The sequence below is a fragment of the Dama dama genome, chromosome 6 (assembly GCF_033118175.1).
Source record: "Dama dama isolate Ldn47 chromosome 6, ASM3311817v1, whole genome shotgun sequence".
NCBI lineage: Eukaryota > Metazoa > Chordata > Mammalia > Artiodactyla > Cervidae > Dama > Dama dama.
This window is the reverse complement of record NC_083686.1, coordinates 46051591-46074808: the sequence shown is the minus strand read 5'-3', so window position 1 is coordinate 46074808 and position 23218 is coordinate 46051591. Positions and strand designations below refer to the sequence as shown.

At 44.4% G+C, this 23218-nt stretch overlaps 1 protein-coding gene and 1 long non-coding RNA gene across 5 annotated transcripts in view; one reads left to right on the top strand and one right to left on the bottom strand.

The window, feature by feature from the left end:
• LNX1 (ligand of numb-protein X 1) overlaps positions 1–23218 on the bottom strand; it is a 128938-nt gene that overhangs the window by 93975 nt on the left and 11745 nt on the right. For 2 of the 3 annotated variants that reach the window (XM_061145953.1, XM_061145954.1), the window contains exon 2: positions 15575–16067. In XM_061145953.1, coding sequence (XP_061001936.1) covers positions 15575–15966 — 392 coding nt within the window. In that variant the 5' untranslated portion in view covers positions 15967–16067. Of the gene's footprint in view, positions 1–6901; positions 7037–15574; positions 16068–23218 lie in introns of those variants that run through there. The other variant, XM_061145955.1, reaches the window with a different exon arrangement.
• LOC133058886 (uncharacterized) overlaps positions 1596–23218 on the top strand; it is a 66984-nt gene continuing 45361 nt past the window's right edge. For both annotated transcript variants that reach the window (XR_009693416.1, XR_009693417.1), the window contains exon 1: positions 1596–1792. This is a non-coding gene — a long non-coding RNA (uncharacterized LOC133058886). The remainder of the gene's footprint in view (positions 1793–23218) is intronic.

Below are 23218 nucleotides of genomic sequence, written 5' to 3'. Positions count from 1 at the left end.
ACCTTGCTCCCCTCTACTGGAGGAGGATTTCTCCACCTCACCCCATTTCCTCTGTAAATGCTACCTCCTAGCTTCTAAATCCTAATCTAAACTTGATCTTGGATTCTCAAAACATAGGATGAGAAAAATCCAGAGATCGGCAGTTTTTGTTTTGTTTTGTTTTCAATTTTGATGAAAAAGAAATAATTTCTTTGAGACTTAACTTGGAAAGCATCTCCTGGCAAACCCATGGAGTTCACTCTGTTGGTTTAAACTTGGAAACTGCTGGGAGTCGTTAACACAGTGCAAATGAAGTGAGGAGGAAAAGGATGCTGAGGTCATTCTACTGCCCTCTTCTCCCTCAACCCTCTTCCTCCTCATTCACACGAAGAAGAGTCCAAGAGCAACAGTCTCGACGTGCTTTGTGTGGACCTCTGCTTAATACAAAGCCTTTGGAAAAGATGCTTCCCCGGGCTGTGTAGCTCATGGCCAAGTCTGGCTGAAGCCAGAGGGGAGGAGGCCAGTGCTGCCACATGACCTTTCCCTAAAGAAAGGGAAATGGAGAAGTTGGACCAGGGCAAACCATCTCGAAACCTGTGAAAGCCCAGGATGCCCAGTGGGGTGTGATTTAAGGCTCTTATTGGTCTGTGAACCCCAGTGAAGACTGTCGTTTGTCAGAGGTGTGTTTTGCAAGTTTGTCCGAGGAAGTTCTGCAGAGGGTGGCTGGGATCCTTGGACCTGAGACACGTGGTCGGTCTTCTGCGTCTCTGACTCCCGGGCCCTACCCCACTTCCCAGAAGGACACACACAGGGCCACCTCAGAACTCCTGCTGTTCTTGGCAGCTTCTCCAGAGACATCCTTCCATAGCCTTAAATGATTCAGGTTGCAAAACTGGAGTCATGCATTTTAATTTCCCGAGCACAAAACTCCAGGGGGAATAAACAGTCCCTGTTTAGAGCTACTCTCTCTGCAGGGGTCGGGAAAGAGTGCAATTTCTCCCTCCAGATATGGGCATGGATTCTGTTTCTAGTGATGCCAGTTCCAAACCAAGAATATTTGACTGTAAGTGAGAAAGACAGCCAGCATTTCCTGACAACCTGAGAAGCCCCCTGGCAATAGCATAGCACCAGTTTTAGGGACCAGTTATCCCCCACTGGCGGACGATGCCTAGCTGCCTTACTGATACTTTCATCTTTCAAACAAAGGACAGTCACCTGCTTTGAAGAATAGGGCTCGAGCTGCTGGAAATTCACTCAGACTCTACACCACAAGCATAAACACAGCTTCCACCAAAATATGACACAAAGTGAGAACTGTTTTCAGACTCTACAGGAGATAGAATCTGAATGGTTGGGGAAAGATGACAAAACTTTCAATTTTCTGTAAATAGCTTTTGAGAGTTGGGAGTGTATCGTAAAATTCATTTCATCATTCCACCACCCACAACTCTAATGTTTCTCCTTGGGATTTTTGCTAAACAAAATATTGAAAGAAATGTTACAAAAGCTACAGGAGATTTATTAACCTGAGCAGCAGCAGCCATTTCCGTTACTCAGGCCCTGTGTTGCTTTCTGCAAAGCCTGAGATACAGACAACTTGTCACGGAACTGGCCAAGACACGACGCGAATTCATTTCATTTAGTTCAGTTTAAGCCTGTTCTGTGCAGAAGCTGGGTGTTCAGACATAAACAACTCTCAACCAGCCCTCCTTCTAAGGACTCACCAGGCAGAGCAGAGTGGATGGGACGCTGTGGAGGGTACACCACAGAGGAGCGCAGAGGGACGGGGAGATGACTTTCACAGGATGTCAGGGTGAGTTGATACCTGAGCTGGAACTAAGGGTTCTTCAATTGTAATGCCCAAAAGGATCACTTGGGGAGTTGTTTGTTAAGAATGAAAATAGGATGGGCTTCATAAGAATTAAGGGGAACTTGAGAATAAAAATGGATGCACTCCACCCAAGACTTTTGTTTTAGGGAATTGATTTAGAGCCCGACCATCTGCATTTTAAGGTAAAAAAAAAAAAAAAAAAAAAAATCAGCCCTCAGTTGTTATGTGGGTGGTCCTCAGAACCCTCACTGCTCCAAGAACTTCACCTGTAAGTCTGGACATGCATGAAGCTATAAATAGACCCAGAAAGACTATAAGGCTGGACCCATGCTCGTGTGTGTGAAACTCAAAGTCTATTTCTTAAATTTGCTTGGGCGTCTAGAAAGTTCAGAAAGAGTTCATGGGAGTCTGGGGGTGAGGGCTTATGAAAGAAAGCACTGCCCTTGATCCTTTCGGCAGGCTTTCTGTAGACCCCAAGAGCAATCCCCGGCTCCCTGCCCCCTATTCTCTGACTGGGACTCCTTTATACTAAACACCCTGGTTTTCGGCTTCTTCTGTGGAATTCACTCTCCTCTGGGTCATGTCAACAGGTGCTGATGGAAATGTTTAAAGAAGGGGCTGCCTGGGGTCATAAACTCTGGGCCCTCAAGGCCAAACCAGGCAGGCAGAAGTGTCTGTGGGATTGGACACAGGTGTTTTTATTTGGAGTTAAGTTGAATTTGAATGCCTTTTAGCCATTATCTATGGGCTTCCCTGGTGGCTTAGTGGTAAAGAATCTGCCTGCCAATGCAGGAGACATGGGTTTGATCCCTGGGTGGGGAAAATCCCCTGGAGAAGGAAATGGCAACCCACTCCAGTATTCTTGCCTGGAGAATCCCATGGACAGAGGAGCCTAGTGGGCTACAGTCCCTGGGGTCACAAAAGAATAGGACATGACTTAGCAACTAAAACAGCATCAAGCCAGTATATATGTATACATGCTTACCTTATATATTATGTATGCTATACAAAATAGATATGTTATTACTATGTATACATATACATGTTTACATATATATGAAAGTGAAAGTTGCTCTGTCCTGTCTGACTCTTTTGCGACCCCATCCATGTATTATACAGTCCATGGAATTCTCCAGGCCAGAATACTGGAGTGGGTAGCCTTTCCCTTCTCCAGGGAACCTGGAACCAAGGGGTCGAACCTGTATACATAATATGTATATTATATGTTAGGTAGTTAGAATAGGAAAAAGGAGTCCAGAATGGCAGTGGCTAAAAGAACGGGAAGGGAAAAGCCAGTGAAAATAGAACAAAGAAAGGTCAGAGGACTCGAGTGAGGACCTTAGGTAGAACAAACAGCACTCCTGGCTATCCCAGTTTACATAGGGCAGGCCCGGGGGAGGAACGACATATAAAGAGAGGAGCCAAAGGGCCGGGGCTCGCTCTCTCTTCTCTTCTCTTCATGTCTTTTAGGTCTGCATGCCCTCGTGCCTCGAGGATGTATTTTCCTTTTATTTTCTAAATAAAACTGAGCTGTAACACGGTCTGTCCGAGAGCTGAGAGCTGTGACACGGCCTGTCCGAGGCTTTAACGCCCGTCGCTTCACATTTTTGATGTGATGAGACAGAACCAAGGAAATTACACACTCCCCTGACATTATATATACGTGTATATGTGTATGGGACTTCCCTGGTGACTCAGACGTAAAGCATCTGCCATCAGTGCAGGAGACCCAGGTTCGATCCCTGAGTCGGGAAGATCCTCTGGAGAAGGAAATGGCAACCCACTCCAGTACTCTTGCCTGGAAAATCTCACGGACGGAGGAGTGTGATAGGCTATAGTCCATGGGTTTGCAAAGAGTCGGACACAACTGAGTGACTTCACTTTCAATTTCTTTTCATATATGTTTATATATATACATGCATATATATTTATATGTTTATTTTCTCAGCAGTTTATCGGATGCCTCAGGTGTTCCTGTAGTCTTAGATCTGAATGATTCACATGTTTAGATAACTCCTGCCTGGTTCCTCTAGGCATTTGAGTTTGAGACCCCTGGGGGCCACATTAAATTTGAATCCATTTACTGGATTACCTCCAGTTTTCCAGCTGGGATGCTAGGGAAGAGGACTCAGGCTAAGGGAGTCTTGGTGTCAGAGAGAAAGGAAAATCCAGAAGTTCTGTGGTTGGAGGCTCGGGACACAGGGTAAGCTTCACCCAAGGCCTGGACGCCAAAGCCCAGACAAGGGTGTCTGAAGAAGCCTGGTTAATGCACTCCACCTCTGAGATCCCCGTGGCCGACAGGCTCACCACCCTGCGGCCCCAGGGCCGAGAACTCTGAGCAGACCCACCCCCAGGGCCACTCACAGCTCGCGGTTGTTTTCTAACCTTTGCTGGCAACCACAGCCACCTCTTACCCTTTCTTGTGCAACGGATTCTGCCTGAAACATTTCTCTGTCGTTCTCTTTGATTCTGCCTAATTCCTCCCTAATTACTTCAAGTTCCCGCTCAGGCCCCCATCTTCTTGCCAAGCTTTTCCTGATCAATTTCACCAAAATGCACAATCTCCTCCTCCTCTCAACTGGTTACCTAACCTACTGTCTAAAGACTTACACCTTTATGTCTTAGATCATTGTTTATATTTCTTATCTGTATAAGTTTTATCTTCTCAATTAAATCCTCAACTCCTCGTGGGCAGGTGCTGTGACTAATTTTTACTGCCTGTATATTCCTTCCAGTACCTGCCACAGTACCTGAACCGCATTGCAGGTGGATTCTTTACTAGCTTAGCCACAAGGGAAGCCCCAGTACCTGAAACATGTCATTAATTCACTGATTAGTTCATCATCACTAGCAGCATCAGGTAACAGCTGCACAGAACTGGGAGCTTCCAAGAAAGTTCTATCAAATCAGTACAGGAATGTGATATTTATAATTTCCTCATATCATGCCTCCTGGATTGCTTCACATTCAGAAAAGGTGGCTAGCTTGAATTCACTCAGAAAAGTTGCCTTGGATTCATGCATTTGTGGAAAAGAAAACTGTAAGCCAGTATGAACAGCCTTCCTTTAATTAGGCTATAAATGGAAAGTAACTCAATGGAAAGGTTCCTCATTAGGACCCGACATGGGTTGAATGGTGGCCTCTAAAAACATGCCACCTAGAACCTGTGAATGTGACCCTATTTGGATAAAGAGTCTTACAGATGCAATTAGACTAAGGTTCTCAAGATCATCTGGATTATCCAGATGAGTCCTAAATCCAGTGACATGTATCCTTACAAGAGGGGAAGAAGATGTAGAACCGGAGAGCACAAACTGTAGAAGGCTGTGTGAAGATGGAGGAAGAGACTGAAGTGATGCAGCCACAAGCCAAGGAATGCCTGGAGCCCCCGGAAGCTGGGAGAGGTGTGGAAGGATTCTCCCCCACAGCCCTCACAGAGTGTGGCCCTATTATCACCTTAATTTCAAGCTCCTAGCCCCCAGAACTATGAGAGAATAAATCTGCGCTGTCTTGTATATACTTAGTTGCAGCAGCTCTGGGAAACTAATACAGCAAATAACAAAGATAGCAGATGGGGGTGGGGGGTGGAGAGAAAGGGTTTGGAGGAAAGCTTTCTGGCACTAGATTTTAGAGATGGCTTCAGCATCCATCATGAGAGAGAAAGGGGCTTTTCCATAATCCCAATCAAATCTGCCATCGTATGTTTTTCCAGAAAAGCTTCCACAATGTCATTATTACCCCAGAGATGCTTACTATTCAGGCTTAAGCCAGATACTTTCTCTATGAACCTTCTTATCCAAGGTGAACTGGGTTTACCTTCCAATAAGGTAGGACCAGGAAATTCTGAAAAAAAGAGTCCTCAAAATGAATGTCCTTCACAGACCCAGGTCATTTATTCTCTTCTCTACTTCTGGAGCATTTATTGAGCATCTAGTGTGCTGGGCAAATTGATCAGTCTGCCTAACTATAACAGAAGCACTGGTTATATCTAAACATGCGAGGATCTCTACTTAAATCTGACCAGTCAAGCTTTTCTATTCTGGGATGTCTGGACTCTATTTAGAGTCCCTCTTTTCATTTGCCCCCTACCCCAACTCTAATTTATAAAGAAGCAACTCTTGCTATTTTTACCTGTCTGTGAGTACAGAGAACTCATTTTTGAGAACTACATTTTTGTAAATACTCCCAACACTGAGACACACACTGCAGCACTTTTCATCTGATTGCTAGAAGCTGTTCACATCAGTCTGCAATCCTTTTTCAAAGCTTATTAACAAAAACAGCCTGAAAAATATCACTGTAAAGATCAGGGATGTGAGTCATTTCCTCTTACAAAATGAACATAGGTCATGGAGGAAAATGTCTTTTTTTTTTTTTTTTTTTTTTTGAGATGCATAATGAAATATTTAGAGGTAAAATGTTATGATGACTGCAATCTACTCCAAATCACTTCCATAAAAAAATAAAACAAATGAGGCAAAATTGGCAAAATGTTAATCATTATATCTAGGTGATAGGAATACAGGTATTCAGTGCAGGGTTCTTCTGCTTTCTGATGCATAAAAATTATCAAAAATAAAAACAAAAAGGGTGTATATTTTTTACATATAGGGCTATCTTGCCCCCATACTGATACTCTTGGTGTTTTCAGGATTGGAGACCGATTGTCTCAATAAAAGGATGATATCTGTTTATAACTAGAAATGTCCAATAGAGACTTCAGGTCTGTACATGCAGCTTCTGTTCTTAACAGTCCTTTGGTTCTATTTATGGAGGGAAGTGAAGAAGCATCTATTGAGAAAAAGCACAGTATCAAAAAAAAAGCAAGGAAGAAAGCAGTGTTGGCACAGATGCAGGGGAAAAAATGCCTTGTTGGGAAAGCACCACATCAGTAAGATGGTGTTTCTCTGTTAAGTCACAGACCGCTAAGCACGCGACTTCAAACTACTGACAGGATGTTTTGTCCAAGTGCATCTAGTGGATATGGAATTTATCCCTCTAAACTGACATGCCGGCCCAAGGACGGACTCAGGTCCCACCCCCGACACCCCACACCCAGACACAGGCAGGCACAGTGAGAGGGGGACTCACAGTTCTGAGTATAGGAAGTGCAGATTGCCCACATTGTCAACGTAGTTGGCAGGGCTGAGCCAAGGCAGGATCAGCAACAGAAGCGCCTTCATTTTCCGATCAGGGTGCAGCTCTTTCTCCCCCCACCAGCCACCTTCTCTCTGTCCGTCAGTGGCAGGGGCCCAGCCCAGCCCGCCCCTTTAAACAACACTTGCCATGTTCCCACAATCAGCAGTCATAGAGAATCAGGCTCAGAGCCCTCAGCTGGAGCTGCGTTGATAAATCACAGGCTCATAAGAGGACTGTGTGGTGCTCTGAGTCTCAGATGGGGAGATGTGAGAACAGAGGGACCCACCAACGTTGGCGAGAGGGTTAGGCTGAGAGCAGGCAGGCTGATGCCTGGGAAAGGGACCTGCCCCCTCCTGCAGAATGCCGACTGGTTCTCAGGAAGCAGCTGGTACATTTACATCACTGGCCAGGAGCAGTCGGGCTGGAAGCTAATCTGTGCTGGAAGAGGGCATGAACATGGCACACGCAGAGCCCACTGTCTGAACAAGTAGATACTCAGAAGCTGTCCTCCAGCTTGACTGGAGGAAGACACGGGTTGAAATCAGCATCTTTGGAACAGAGGCTAGAGAGCTGAGCTCAAAACAAGTCTTTGGATATTGTTGCACAGGAATGTTAATAGGAACCAGCTCCACCTCTCCATGTATATTTAGAATATGTACTTAAGGTAAGTCACCTGTCAATGTCCTGACCACACAGACAGAGGTAAGGGAAGTGATGTCTTCCCTGTTAATTTTGAAAACTGTCCCTATGACAGAATAGGTTGTGTCATTCTCTCTGAGACTAACCAAAAGCCTCAACAGACAGACATGAAGTTCTTTAAAAACAGTGTATACAGACTCCTGATCTGTAAGAAGAAAAGTTATTCCATTCCTCCTGCTCCCTGGAGTAACTGAATTAGGCTCTGACACTGGCTGCAGGATTCTGGGCATTTCATTGAAGCTCTGAGCCTCAGTCATCTCATTTTTGAAACGAAGCTAATAATGCCTTATTTCCTTAGTTCTGTGAAGGCTGGACCACAGCATCTCTTCCACCTTTGAGATCTATGATTCCAGACCATACTACCTGTCTTAACAAGAGGGCTTCTTTGCATGCCTAAGCTCTGGAATGCCATAGAAGTCTCGGATTCCTCTCCTTCTAGTTCATATTTAAGAAGATGAAAGTCCATTTCTCTAACTGAAGACCCAAATCTTAATAGAAATGGCTCAAAAAGATAGTTACATTAACCACAACCTGGCAATTACAACAAACTCCACTTCACAGGAAGAAGACTAAGGAAAATCTACGGGATGACACCAACTGCAGGCGCTAGTGGTAACGAATGTGTCTGCCAATGCAGGAGACATAAGAGACATGGGTTCACTCCCTGGGTCAGGAGGATCCCCTGGAGGAGGAAATAGCAAGCCATTCCAGTATTCTTGCCTGGAGAATCCCATGGACAGAGGAGCCTGGCAGTCTACAGTCCATGCGGTCACAAGAGTGGGACAAGACTGAAGTGACTTACACACACACACACACACACACACACGCAGGAAACTGGCGTCAGAGATTTGCCTTCATCTTTGACAGCGCTAAAAGACTTTAACTACAGTAGACCCTGAGGATGTACAGATTTCACTTCTACAGTTTAGATCTGGGATACACAACCTTGATAAAGAATGGCATCTATCATTCTTTTGAGGTCCTAATTTGAATTCCACTCCCTTTCTCTGGTATGCAAGAGAGACAGAGTCTGTGAAGAGCATAAAAAAGGAAGTTAGGTTTGGAATTTAGATGCTGTCATCAAACAGGCTTGACTCTGAGCCCTAACTCTGCCATCAATGAGCTGTGTGACACTGGGCATGTTGCTTAATCTCTCTGAACTTCCGTATCCTCCTTTGTAAAGACAACAATAGTATGCTTAACTCACAGTGTTGTTATGAAGGTGGAATGAAATAATGCCTATAAGAACAAAGGACTGCATGAGTGTTTAGCTGTTGTTGTAAATGTTGTTATTAATAGCTACTAATAATTGTGGATGAGCCTGGCTGGCAGATCAGTATCTATTTCCAAGAGGCTTTGCTGTTCTCATCCTGGCCATTCTTTCTTCCTGCTCAGTCTTTTCCTGAATACAGAGTTTCACAGAGTCCTGGGACATGATCATCTTGAATGTCCAGGATCTACCGTATAGAGGGCAACTCATAAGTAGCATTGTATATAACATAGACTATAGGCTTCAGAGTGTGCTGGATTGTATTTCTGATGATCTTGGGCAGGTCAGATTGCTTCTCCAAGTCTCTGTTAAAAAGAAAGATGTCTGACTTTCACTTCTTGCATTTCAAAAGGATAAGATGCCTTAATGGATATGAATGCAATATAAAAATGAGGGTATTGTTTTTTATTGTTTCTGTCACTCTTGCAAAAACAGCTGGTTTCCTATTCAATATCTAATCTCATCTTCTGCTTTTTAAGAGCACCTGTGTTTTGTTTATGGTGGTGATGCACTTTTCCTCTCCCACAGACAGGCAGCCATGTAATACGCCACTGGCCAATGAGGTATAAGAAGAAATTACTGGGTGACGCAGCCTAGAAAGCTCTTTAAAGGAGGGAGTCTTAGTTTGTACATTGCATTTTGCCCTTGATGCCTGGTTCTTTTTGCCTGGAACTTGGATGTGATGCTGGGGCTTGAGTAGCCGTTTTGAGGCCATGAGGTAATGATCATGAGGATGAATGCTAATTGAAAAGCAGAAGGAGCCTGGATTCCTGATGACAACATCATACTAGTTGTGGGCTTCCTAGCCCCAAACTTTGTGCTAAATGAGAAAAAGGAAACTTCTACATAGTTAGATCAACATAACTTGAATTTTTTTTACCCATCCTCAGATGTAGTCCTATCTAATATAATCTTTTGGGAATAATATCCTACTTTCACATGGTCATGGACTGCTATAAACAGTAGAGTCTTAACCCTAATCCTTGCTCCAGGCTCTGAGTCCTCTTTATCCTTAAATGTCAGCTCAGACATCACCAATCATCAATCACCTTCAGTTTTCTTGTCTTTTTTTCTTGTCACTAAGCAGGGAACTCCTTGAGTGCAGGAGCTCTACTGGTCCTGTTTTCTACTGTATCCTCACCACAGTGCCTAGAACATCGTAGATACTCAATAAATATCTGTTGAATGAAAGAGAATTCAACTCAGTTAAAGAGACCATTTCTTGGAATAGTTTTTCTTGATCACAGGCAAATTAGCAAAAACAGACTTCAAACTTTATGAGAGTGATGGCAGGGGTTGAGCATGTATATGGATGGATAATAAATGCCCAGGAACCAAGGAAAAAGGTAAGGAAGATTTCTGGGAATGAGTGTCTAGGAGAATGTGGTTTCTCTAAAGAATTGCTTGGAGCATAATCTGATGGATGCTCAATGGTTCCCTCAAAAACAACGGCAGAAAATTGCCTCATCTCTTCTGTGCCCAGGAGAACTAAAAGAACAGCTCTCAGTTAGGCAGGGCCAGGAGAAAGTGGGTTCAGGGTTGGAAAGTCATGTGAAGGATGCATGTTAAGCACAGTCAGAGTGGAGATGTTAAGCCAGGCTAAAATGACCAACGAGACTTGTTACTTGCCCACCTTTCCATAGGGTAATAGTCCCTAGTCCTTCACTCTGGCAGCAAACCCTTCCCTGCTCTGTAGGCAGCTAGCTGAGTCTGTGTTTATGGAACATGGTACAGAGGAGGGTCTGAATATTCATTGGAAGGACTGATGCTACGGCTAAAGCTCCAATACTTTGGCCACCTGATGCAAAAAGCCAACTCATTGGAAAAGACCCTGATGGCTGGGAAAGATTGAGGGCAGGAAGAGAAGAGGGCCACAGAAGATGAGATGGTTGGATGGCATCACCAACTCAATGGATATGAGTTTGAGCAAGCTCTGGGAGATGGTGAAGGACAGGGAAACCTGGCGCACTGCAGTCCATGGGTTACAAAGTGTCAGACACGACTGAGCAACTGAACAACGACAGAGAAGGGCCCCTGATAGAAGAAAAGGTCAGGAGAGGTTCCAGTGTAGGTCTTTAGGGAAGAAATTTCCAGGACGTTGGGTTTAATCAAGAAAATAACCCTACAGAGTCTCTAGTCAGGTGTGCCAATACCATCACATCTTCACTCAGGACTGTTTTCAAAACACTGAACAATGAGCTCTTTGTTTGTGCTAAGTAAATACTGAAGGGGGTCAGCTTTACTATATCACGTTTTTATTATCTTCCACAAGAGAGAAACTCAAGGGCAAGTGGCTTGTCCCATGAACTCAACATGTGTGTGTTTTCAAATTCTCTCTTCTACCTTTCAGAGGTCATTTTCTCAGACGCAGAAATTGTGGCTTATATAGATTTTTCTTTCATTCTGGGCCTGGCCTATTGTGGATTGTTGATAAATATTATATATGCAGAGAATGATACTGCAAAGTAAAGATGCAGTCTTGAGACTAAGAAAATGCCCACTCAGGATCAAGGAAGTAAAAGCTTCACCTCCACACACCCTCTCACTGCCAGTCTGGGTCAAGAGAGGTGCATTGAACTGGCCCTCTGCTGTGCCCCAACTTTGCCCACTGCCAATATCCCTTGGTGGGGAAGTCTGCCATTGCACTCAACAAGCCCATCACTCTCATGGGAATTCTTTATATTAGACCCATGTGATGGGAGTCTGCAAGCATCTAAGAGCAGAGGACAACAGAATTATCCAGAAGATTCCAAACATCAGCTCACATGCTTAGATTTACTCCCATAGAAGAACTCTACAGTCTGAAGTTAAAAATAGTTACCCAAGTCATTGCTGGTCCAGCCAGTCATGCACACCCACAGTTGCCCCTACATGCTTTACTTTAGGATTTATATTCAACCCAGGGTCTGAAGTAGTAAGACAATGTTTACAAATGACATAAATTCTGCAGAAAAACAGGCAGCATCCCCGATAACCGTAGCATGCGCAATCCTCCAGACAGGCCGTGAACAGAGGCCTTGGGGAAACAGTTCTTGAACACAGGTTCTTTACTAAAGGGACAATGGAAACATTCTAAATGTGATTCATTTCTGCAAGAGTTTAGTATTTAAGGAGTCAACCGAAATAAATTCCCATTGCACAGGTGGAGAAACCTATGTAGGAAGCTTCCCATGAAGCCCAGGGTTGCTAGCTCTCTAGGGCCCCCTGGAAGGACATGTGGATCCACGTCGGTCTCCCCATAGTTCTCAACCAGAATTACAGTGAAGTTCTCCATTTTAGGTTTTTAGCCTGCCTACTTTATAGTTATCAAAGTACCATCAGTCAAAGAAAATATTTTTAACTCATTATATTTTAAATACTGAAATGAAGAATGCAAAATTTATAAACTTATCTTCTAGTACAAACATATGACAACACTTCCATACAAACAGCCACCAGCCTGGAGGCCTCATATTGGAACGTAAGGAAAACGCTGGCTTCCTGGTAACCTCTGAGTTTTCCTACTTTAAGAGACTCCAGCGGGAGTAGTGCCTTCATCTTAACCTCTCTTCTAAGACGAGGAAGAAAGAGTCTACTGAACCGGTCACTAGCCCCGGGCCCAAGAGGGCTCTGGAGTCAAGTTCCAGATTAGCTCCAGATTCTGAATCCTGGCCAGTAAAATGCTTAGGGAGCAGGAGGCAAGGAAGTGTATATTAAGCATTTGATGACTAACAAATTCAACCTATTTTTGGAAATGTTGGTTTTAACCTACTTAGCAAGCTGAAGTGTGGAGTCACAGCAAGCGTGGAGGCCCAACACCTGCCCTGAGAGTTCCCTCGCCACCGAGGGCTGCTGAAGGGGAGGGTGAAGGGCTCTGAGGCCACGGCTCAGACCTGTGAATTCAATCAGCTCTGCACAAATCGTTACGCGCTGAGCGTTCAGCAGACCTTTCTCCCTGACTTCCGAGGTGTGGGGTCATGCAGCCGGTGTGGGCAGCTGAGGTGCATTTGAGTCATCTCTCTCCTAGACCCCAGAAGCCCCCCGCCCCACCAGTCTCTTTGCAGACCTCCCCCGGAACCACTTCTTTCCAGCCTTGCTCTCAGCTCCCCGTGCTATCTTATCCCAGTTCTTAGGGATATTCTTGGCCCCACATCAGTGTTTGATGAGGGGAGGAGGAAGGGCTGCTTATTTCACTCTCTCTCTTCAGAGCACTTCTATTTCTCTCCTCGTCTCTGTTCTCTGTCCCTCCCCTGCAAAACTCCAGTAGTGCAGAATACTGACCACTCCCCTCCCTGAAGCAGTCTGCCTCCTCATCCTCAGAACCTGTGAATGTGCCACCTCACACGGCAAAGGGGACTTATAGATGCGACTAAATAAATCCTGAGATGAGGAAAGGAGCCTGAACTATCCAGGTGGATTCACTGAGTGGATCCCAGTGTCATCACAGGCGTCCTTATATAAGGAAGTCAGGCGGATCAGAGTCGTAGAGAGATGTGGTGATGGAAGGAGAGGAGAGAGAGAGAAGGGAAAGAGGGAAAGGAGAGAAGAGAGAGAGATTCTAGGCTGCTGGCTTTGAAGATGGAGAAAGAGGCCACAAGCCAAGGAAAGCAGGGGCCTCTGGAAGCTGGAGGCCGCAAGGAAAGAGACTCTCCCCAGAGCCAAAGGGAACCAGCCTCCGAACACCTTGACATCAGTGAGACCTGTGTTGGACTCCGAATACTCGGAACTGGAAGGTAACACACTTGGCATTATTTTAAGCAACTAGGTTTGTGATCGTTTGTTATAGCAGCAGCAGGAATCGCATACAGCTCCCAAACACAAATGTATTATATAAATGGCAAAGTAGGCAACATGGGAAAGGGCAGGGTGGTCTCCCAGGGCCTTTTCTCCTCCTCTTGCTCCTCACCTCTTTGAGCTGGTGTGGCTGCAATCTCGGACCTGGCCCTGTGTCAGCATCTGTCTGCATCCACCTCATCTCTGACCCCAAAAGCACTGCCCTGCAGGCGACACCTCCCCTACCCAGGCAAAACTTGCAGCAAAGGTCACACGCAGACTCCCTTACCCCTTCTCCTCTGGCCATGCTTCCTTCCGGGCACATCCTAGCTTACACACCTGAGATCACAGAGGGTCAGAGGCAACTCACGAACCTGACATAGATGCATCTGGCTCAACATCTAGGGGCGGAAAGTATGTTCACTGACGTAATTACTATGGAAAACATATATGAAGCATTATACCCAGGCGGGTGCTTTGGATGCAAACTTCCATGTTAGAGATTCTGCATGTCCCCAAAGACAAAGACTCAGATTCAGGGCTTAAGGAATGTGACCTTTAGAAAAAAAAATCACCCGCACCTGCCTCTCGCCCCTGTCACAACAGGAACCAAGATAAATACCAGTTTCCAAATTCCCTCTTACAAAATAACTCTGGTATTACTGTTCATGTCTTATTAAGCACCTCAGAGGCTCTAAGAGAGGAATTCCTGCGCTGAGACCGGGGGCCGCCCCCGAGGCTGTCCACAAGAAGTACACTCAGGAACACAACAGTGTGAGTGGGTGAAATAAGAGGTAGATGGTGGAACGGGCGGGCAGTGTTGACCACCCGCGGGAGTAGTCACACCACAGTTCTGCATCCATGCACACCTGTGCTGAAAACCTTGCAGAACAAATCACTAGAAGGACAAAAGTTTTGTAAGGTTCTCCTCTTAAAAACTTAGTTGAAAATACCTTGTGTCTCCTCAAAGGGTAGCTGGGCTTTGGTATTTCTCCTACAGAGCAAATCATGGGACAAATTGGGAGGGATTTGTTTTCTTCCATAAAAAGGCAAGCAAATGCCCTCCAGAATATCTTTTTGGGAACCTGAAGCCTCACAAAATGAGATGAGAAAGCTGCTCATTAGCTTCTCCAGTATCTTTCACATTTCAGATACACCCAAATGAAATAAACCAGTCACAAAAGAGCAAATACTGAACGGTGCTTCTTATATGAGGTTTGTAGATCAGTCAAATTCATGGAGACAGAAAGCAGAATGGTGGTTGCCAGTGGCTGGAGAGGAAGGAATGAGGGGGGTTTATTTTAATTTTTTAAATGGATATGAAGTTTTAGTTCTGGAAGATGAAAAAAACCCTGGAAATGGTTATTGGTGGTGATTGTACGTCAGCGTAAACGTACTTAATGTCTCTGAACCGCACTTAAAAATGCTTAAAATGGCAAATGTTATATTATTTATATTTTACCAGAAAACCTCCCCACTGTATAAACACACCCACACACACTCACACCCCGCACGCTGTTTCCTCACACCGAACCGCAGCCAGAACGCCTCAGCCCTCTCTTAGTTTGAACGAATCCTTTCAGTGGCGGCAAAGCAGAAGGGAAAGAAACAGGCATTTCCGGGAGCACCCAGCCCTCGCGGCAGCAGCCGTGAGGGCGGGGGCTTCTCAGGATTGGCCGAGGGGCAGCCCCTCCCTAGAGAGTGAAAGCGAAAGGCGCTCAGTCGTGTCCGCCTCTTCGCCACCCCATGGACGGTACAGTCCGTGGAATTCTCCAGGCCAGAACACTGGAGCGGGTAGCCTCCCCCTTCTTCAGGGGACCTTCTCAACCCAGGGATCGAACCCAGGCCTCGCGCACTGCGGGCGCCTTCTTGACCACTGGGCCGCCAGGGCAGCGCCTCCCTACCTCGTCTGAAAGTGGCGCTCCAGGTCGCAGCGCGGGAGCACCTCGGTGCAGTGGTCCGAGAACGGGCAGGTCACCAGCAGCTTGTTGAGGAGCTTGTTGACCAGGATGTTGGACTTCTGGCAGCGCTGCAGAACCAGGGGCTTGCGATCCACGGGGCAGAAGTCCTTCTCCACCAGGAAGCTGGTGAGGCAGAGGGTGCAGTACGTGTGTCCGCACGGAGTGTCCAGAGGGTCCAGAAGAGCTTGCAGACAGATGTGGCAGATGAGGTCGTCGTCCACGTCTTCCGTGTAGGTGTAGAAGTGGTTTTCCTCGGCGGAGTGGGCTTGGCCACACACCACACACAGCCGGGCAGGGCTGGGATCCGGGTCCTCAGCCGGGTCTGGCTGGTTCATGGTCGACTGGGGGTGGGTGGGGCAGTAAGACAGGAAACCAACCCAGGACAACAGTATTTCCTCCAGAGTAAGTCAAGAGCTTCTAGGAGCCATCCACAGACCTGAAAGAGAGAAAGAACTGCTCATCTATCTTGGTTATGGACGTCAGTGGTGCTGCCAGTGGACAGAACTGAGCTGTGACTAGGAAGGCCTGGGCCGAGTGACCACTTGGTGACTGACTGACGTGACCTGAAGCCTGGCTTCCTTATGCCTCAGCTTAACTGCCTATCTTAGTAGGAATAATACTTACCTCTAACGTCCTCATATTAGTGCAGTGAAAATTATTTGAGAGAAATCTGGGAACGTCCAGAAACAGGCCCTGACAAAACAGACGAGTGATTTGTAAAGTTCTCTGTCAGATCACGACAAGAAGAAAAAGTTAATGTGCTCATGGCTTTCTCTTATCTCTCTTCACTACTTTTCTCTAAAACCCAGAAAATAAAGGACACCTCATAGTCTTCAACTAAATCATCTGAGAAGAAATAAGAGCTGCTGAGGCAGTTGTATTTTTATGATGACGAAAGCATTGTTTTCTTCTGCGTGCATTTCATTTATTCAGTTACTTCACGGTAAAGGTGTTTCCCGAGCCAGGCTGCCTGGGCCAATCCTACCACCACGGCACACCAATGATTTAAGTCTCTATTTCCATGTCTGTAAAGTGGAGATAATACTGTAATGGCCTATCTCAGAGGGGTGTTGTGAGGAGTGAATGACATATGAGGCATAAAACTCCTTAGAATTATGCCTGAAATACAGTAAGTACCCAATAAGTATTAACTATTCTTACATATATTTGTTACTGAAGTCATTCTGTCTCCAGCTGAGCTCATTTGGCCTGGAAACTGAAAGCTATAGTTCCTCTCACGGGTCTTTTTGCTTTGTTCTCATAGTGCTCTTTCATTCAATTATACATATATTTTCAAACTAGTAGAATATTATCACACTATGTATTTTCCACTGGTGAAAAGTGAAAGAGTCGCTCAATTGTGTCTGACTCTTTGCAACCTTATGGACTGTAACATGCCAGGTTCCTCTGTTCATAGAATTCTTCAGGCAAGAATATTGAAATGGGTTGCCATTTCCTTCTCCAGGGGATCTTTCCAACCCAGGGATTGAACCTGGGTCACCCACATCTGAGCCACCAGGGAAACTATTTTTCCTTTGGTATAGGAGTTTAAAATGGAGATCTCAACATGCCTGATCAACATCTAGGAAAGTCTCCTGATCAGTCAATAAACATTTTTTTCTTTGCCTTCAATATTTTTTATTAATGAGCTGCAGTAGTGTGAGATTAGTGACAATGATAATCATAAACATCTGATTTCAATAAGCATTTTGTGAGCACCAATCTTGAGCTAGGTAGCAAACTGGCTGTGTGGGAGACCTTCAAGAGAGCTTTAAAGGACATGCCTACCCTCTTGGAGTCCCCAGATCTTCCCAGGGGATGGGACATGACCCAGGACTGAGAAACCCTGGTAAGCAGTGCAGACAGGTCAGCATTAGGGGACTCGGGGTCAACACTCATGACAATGAAGAATCCTGTGGTATCCCAGCCCTCAACTCAACTTTCTTCTTTTCCAAAAGTAACTAAAATGACTTTAAGTTTTCCGCAGAAACATAAAGACAGATCAGTCTCCTAACAGGAAACTGACCATGTTTAGAAACAGCACAGCAGTCATAAACTGCCTTACAGTTTTTTCTTTTCCAAGTAAAGTTTGAGGTTGTTTGTACAAACATAGCCTTATCTCAAAAAGAAAATACATTGACTTCAAACTTGTACTGAATCAGCTTACATTTCTGCACTGTGTTAATAAGCCTTGAAGAACACTCTGGTCAAGAGGTAGAAGTAAAGTGCCCCAAATGTGAAAGCGTGTAGAAATCACAGACTTTTATTTAGCATCAGAAGAGATCCCAGGAGGCAAAGGTAGAGGATGCAGGAGGGGGTGAAGCTGTTTATAGTCAAATTTCATAGAAACCTACACAGCTGCTATTTGTCCTCAAGGCTCAGAGAAGATATTAGAACCACACAGGAAATGCTTTCAGTAGCATGAAAAACAGTTCAAAAATAAACATGAAAATGGAAGTGGGCCATCTAAAAGACTATCATCTGCTATAGAAAAAAAAGGTCACATATTTTGAACTAAAACCCTATGTCTTCAGCACTCAGAGTTGTGTCAAGTACTCCCACATATTCTTTCTCATTGTGCTGAACGGAAGGGTGATAGGAATGCAGGTGGTAGCTCTGCTCCGACCACTGTAACAACAATGTCACATTTCTGGGCCGTTTCCTCGTAGGTGAAAAGGTGGAACTGGACCAGATGTTTGGTTTCCTCACTGTGCTCTGCAAGGTGTGTCAGATGCCTCAGGCTCTTCCAGGGAAGGGAAGGGGGATGGTGGGCTGTGTCCAATTTTCCACTCCACCCAGACCCAGCTCCACTTTCATCTCACACATTAGGTTTCTCATAAGATTCTGCTCAAAGGACCATGGCTTAAGGAAAACAAAAACCAAAAAATCCTCCGGACTAGATACTATGAAATCCCTTTCAGAAACAGAGTCCTATGGTTCCGTGCTAATATAATAGAGGTGTTTTCTTGAAGTACTTTAGGGTGGTTGGCTTTGGGGAAATTTTTTTTTCTGGGGCCTACATATATATATGTATATATATGATTATGTTATTTAATCCTTACAAATCCCCAGGGATTTTGTTTTTAATTTAACAGATGAGGAAACTGGGTGTAGTAGGTAAGTAACTTGCCAGTTACACCAAAAAAGAAGGAACCAGCAGGGGCTCATAACTCCTTACTGCTCTTCACAACATTGCTCCTTTTCTTCCAGCATCTGTCTAGGAACAGTCAGGATCCAAAAACAGTAAAAAGGAAAGTGAAAGTCACTCAGTCATGTCCGACTCTTTGAGATCCCATAGAATTCTCTAGGTCGGAGTACTGGAGTGGGTAGCCTTTCCCTTCTCCAGGGGATCTTCCCAACCTAGGGATCGAACTCAGGTCTCCCGCACTGCAGGCAGATTCTTCACCATCTGAACCATAAGGGAAGCCCAAGAATACTGGAGCAGGTAGCCTATCCCTTCTCCAGCAGATCTTCCCGACCCAGGAATTGAACCAAATAAAAGAGCCCCAGGAAATTATAAGGTTAAAAATCCCTGTAGGCCCCGTTGCAGATGGAGTTTTCCAAGATCTCTGAATAAAAAGATTCTTTGACTTTACTGAGTGCTAAAATGCCTAAGACAGGATAAGTGGATTGGAGTAAGCAAAAATGGCAGGTTTTAGCTCCAACACCAATTTGTTTTTCTTTTCATTCTTTTTTATCTGAGAGCAATTTGAATTCCCTGGCACTTACTCTTGTGAGTAAACCAGATTCTTCATATAATATTAATGTAAACACTGCTGTATATATTTTTCAACTTTGCTTTAGACTAAATAAAGCCCATATGAATAGACACAGATTATGAGAGAATTGGCTAAAAAAGCAGTTGGGTTCCAAAAAAAGAAATAGGTAGACTTTTAAAAGTATGATTAATATAATTTACTTGATGTTTCTTATTTCCAGTTTACATCTTATAAATACGTATGATGTGTCATGTTTCTGGACATATATATGTCTTGCTGATGAACTGAGAAGAAATTATAGAAACTCATTAAGGCTTAAAAGGCAAACTCTTTTGTCCCCTAAGAGGGAGCATGAGGGTCTGTCCATACACGTTAATCTGTATGTCAGCTGTCAGCAGTCTGGTCCTAGCTGGGGTAAGGAGAAAGGGATATGCAAGGTGGCTTTTTTGCAGTTTGGAGTGAGAAAAAGCAGGAAGTAGATTCCTTCCTTGAGTATGTGTATGGGGGTGGGGTGGATATCTTACTCTGCCTTGATACAGCACTGTTGTGACTTAGGAACCATCCTTCCTCCTTGTCTCTGAGTTGGGGTAGAATAGAAGCCTGAGGGGACGTTTACAGAGATGTGCAGTCCACCAGGGTCATGCCAGGAAGTGCCAGGAAAAATAACAATGTCCACCTCTGTTTGTCCTTAATCCCTGCTTCCTTTCCCACTACTTCATTTTGCCTGAAATCTGTCCAGAAGTTCTTCTACCTAACTTTGAAATTCTAAACATCTGTGGTTGACAACAAAGATACATTTCAGAGCAAATGTGAGTCAGCACCATCTGCAACCAAGAGGCTCATTAGGGGTTGTATGTACATTGTCACCTGCCCTGGAAAATTCAATAGACTGGAAACTTAGTGGCCTTAAGAACAGCCTTCAGGAGGGCGATTAAGAGGTGCAGACTTCCAGCTACAAAATGAAGGCGTTTCATATTTTATAAAATAATATACTCAATAATGCTATAATATCTTCATGTGGTAACATATTGTAACCAGATTATTGTGGTGATCATTTTGTAATGTATAGAAATATTGAGTCACTACGTGCTCCACCAGGAACCAGCGTGGTGTTATACTTCAACAAACAAACTTGGGAAAAGAGAGATCATATTTGTAGTTACCAGAGTGGGGGGCGAGTTAGAGTGGGTAAATGTAGTCAAAAGATAAAAACTTCCAGTTAAAGGATAAATAACTCCTCGGGATGTAGGCATTCCTGGCGGCTCAGTGGTGCAGAATCCGCCTGCCAATGCAGGAGACACAGGTTCAATCCCTAGATCAGGAAGACCCCCTGGAAGAGGAAGTGGCAACCTGCTCCAGGATTCTTGCCTGGGAAATCCTGAGGACAGAGGAGCCTGGTGAGCTACAGTCCATGGGGTCACAAAAGAGTCAGACACAACCGAGCGACTAAATAACAACAACCTATTAGGGAGGGAAAGTCTACATATTGACCAAAATTTTTTCTCTCTGGAACTCACCTAACCCCTTCATGGGTGCCATTTAGAGCATGTCTAATTCCTTAAATCCATTTCAGTTATTTGAAGACAGCCCCCAAGTCTTCCCATAGGTTCAGCAGCCTCAGGTGTGTCCGACGTTCCTTTAGGTTTCCAGACTCCAAGAGCCTGGCCACACTCTTTTAAAGCAAGCTCTAAACGTATCAGTGTACGTCCCGCAATGTATGGACAGCCTCCAAGACAGAGTGAAATGGGAGTAACCAACTACTCCCATAGCCAGAGACTGCCTCTGTCTGCTTTCTTGGTGGCAATACACACCTTGGCTGTTACTGCAGTCCTGCCGGAGCTGAGCAGGGGACGTTACCCTGAGCCCTGACGGAAGCTATTAGTAATTCTTGGCCACAGAAGTGAAAAAAAATTAAGGCTAATGAAGTAGAGAAGTAGATGCTTTAAAAGGCAAAAGCAAGGGCTTGGAGCAGTTTAGAAAATGCAATGATATTTACTGGCATTAGCTAGATTTCTATAAACAAAATAAAGTCCTTAATGGCCAAACAGTTCCAGGATTGGAATTCTCAGCATATAATCTGATCTGAAGAATGAATGGTATTCAGGGAATTTGGGGCTCTCCCATTTGTTTATAAGCATACCTTTATTTTGACAACTCTTGGTATTTTACAATATCCTGACATACATAACACAAGGGCAATGGAAACCACTTTAAAAAAATGGTAAATCTGAGATAATTTTTCCCATCCAGAGGATAAACATTGATGAGCTTTCACTGAAATTCACTATTAATGAAAAAATGAAAATAGGGCCAAGGGCAGCTGATGAAGGGGCAGGTGATGGAATAAACTAGAAATTCTGCAACTTCAAATGCTCTGTACCTCTTCCTGTCCAGCTGCTTTAAAAAAGAAGAAGATGCACAAGTGCTTGAGAAGGAAAATGTACCTAAGGAGGCTTACTAGCCAGTCACCTTGGAACATTAGGCTTTTCCATTTATCTGCCAGAAAGCATTGCTTATAGAAAATTCCTACTTAGCCTATGACAAACACAGGAAAAAATCCACTGAAGACATCCCTAAATAACAGATACACTTATCCCACCAGAGCTACGTGGCTCACGTTGCAATATGTAGTGTGTGCTTAGTCACTCAGTCATGTCTGTCTCTTGCAACCCCATGGTCTGTAGCCCGCCAGACTCCTTTATCCATGGGGTATTTTTCCAGGCAAGAATACTGGAGTGGATTGCTGTTTCCTCCTCCAAGGGATCTTCCCGACCCAGAGATCAAACCCATGTCTCATATCTCCTGCATTGCAAGCGAATTCTTTACCACTGAGCCATCGAGGAAGTCCCTATGTTGCAGCCTAAGGCCAAAGGAGATATGAGTCCTGACATACATATGTATTTTTTAATGGTTAATTTCCCCTAGATCATTAAGATAGTTAAAAAAACATGGGAAACATGAAAAACACATATATTAAATGTACAACATTATTTTAAGTATTTTACTTTACTAAAAACAAAAATTGTTCCCCATAGTTTCACTTTCCTGGCTTTAAAGGAAGCAAGCCCAGCAATACTATTTTCAAAAATCTACCTATTCTTTTGTCTGATTTTCAAGTGATGAAACTGCTGTTTGACAATTTCTTTTAACTAAGTGATAACCTTAAATGATCTTTAGATAACTTGAGCTACTGATCCTTGTATTTATTTAAATGTTAATCGTTTGTTCATCATGGGTTTTTGATTTAATTTTGGTTTTTTAAAATAATGCATTAAAACAGTACTTATCACAATTACCAGGGTTTTGGGGGTCCCCTTAAAATTAACACCCAAAGGTAAGTGCTGCATTTGCCTCACCGACCCATGGCCCTGTCACTGTTGTTATTTCAGAGACTCAGGTAGAGAGAGCTGTGTGTTGAGGCCATGGTTAGGACTCAGCTCTGCTTCCAACCACCTCTTTGGGTCTCAATATTTTCCTTGTACCTGCCCTGATTCCCAGTCAGCTACAATGGCAAAAGCGAAGAATTACAACCTTGTCACAGGTGCACCACTAACTTTTAACCAAGGTCTAAATTGATCTGACTGATCGTTGTATTGATACATGCTTGATAGAGGCACCAGGTGAGCAATCTGCTGACGGGTTCAGGAGGCAGGAGGAAGAACTTTCTTCAAATGAGAGGAAGAAAATGTAACCTAAGGCCAGGTCCCCAAAACAATCATAAAACAACTGAATCCTGAAAGAGCTTTGTTTTGTGGGTACATAAGAGAGCCCATTCAAGTAATAGAAAGAGTTCTCTCAAGGAAGGACACTGTATGAACTGTTGCTACACAAACAATGTGACACTTGGCCCTACTTGGGGGAGAGATAA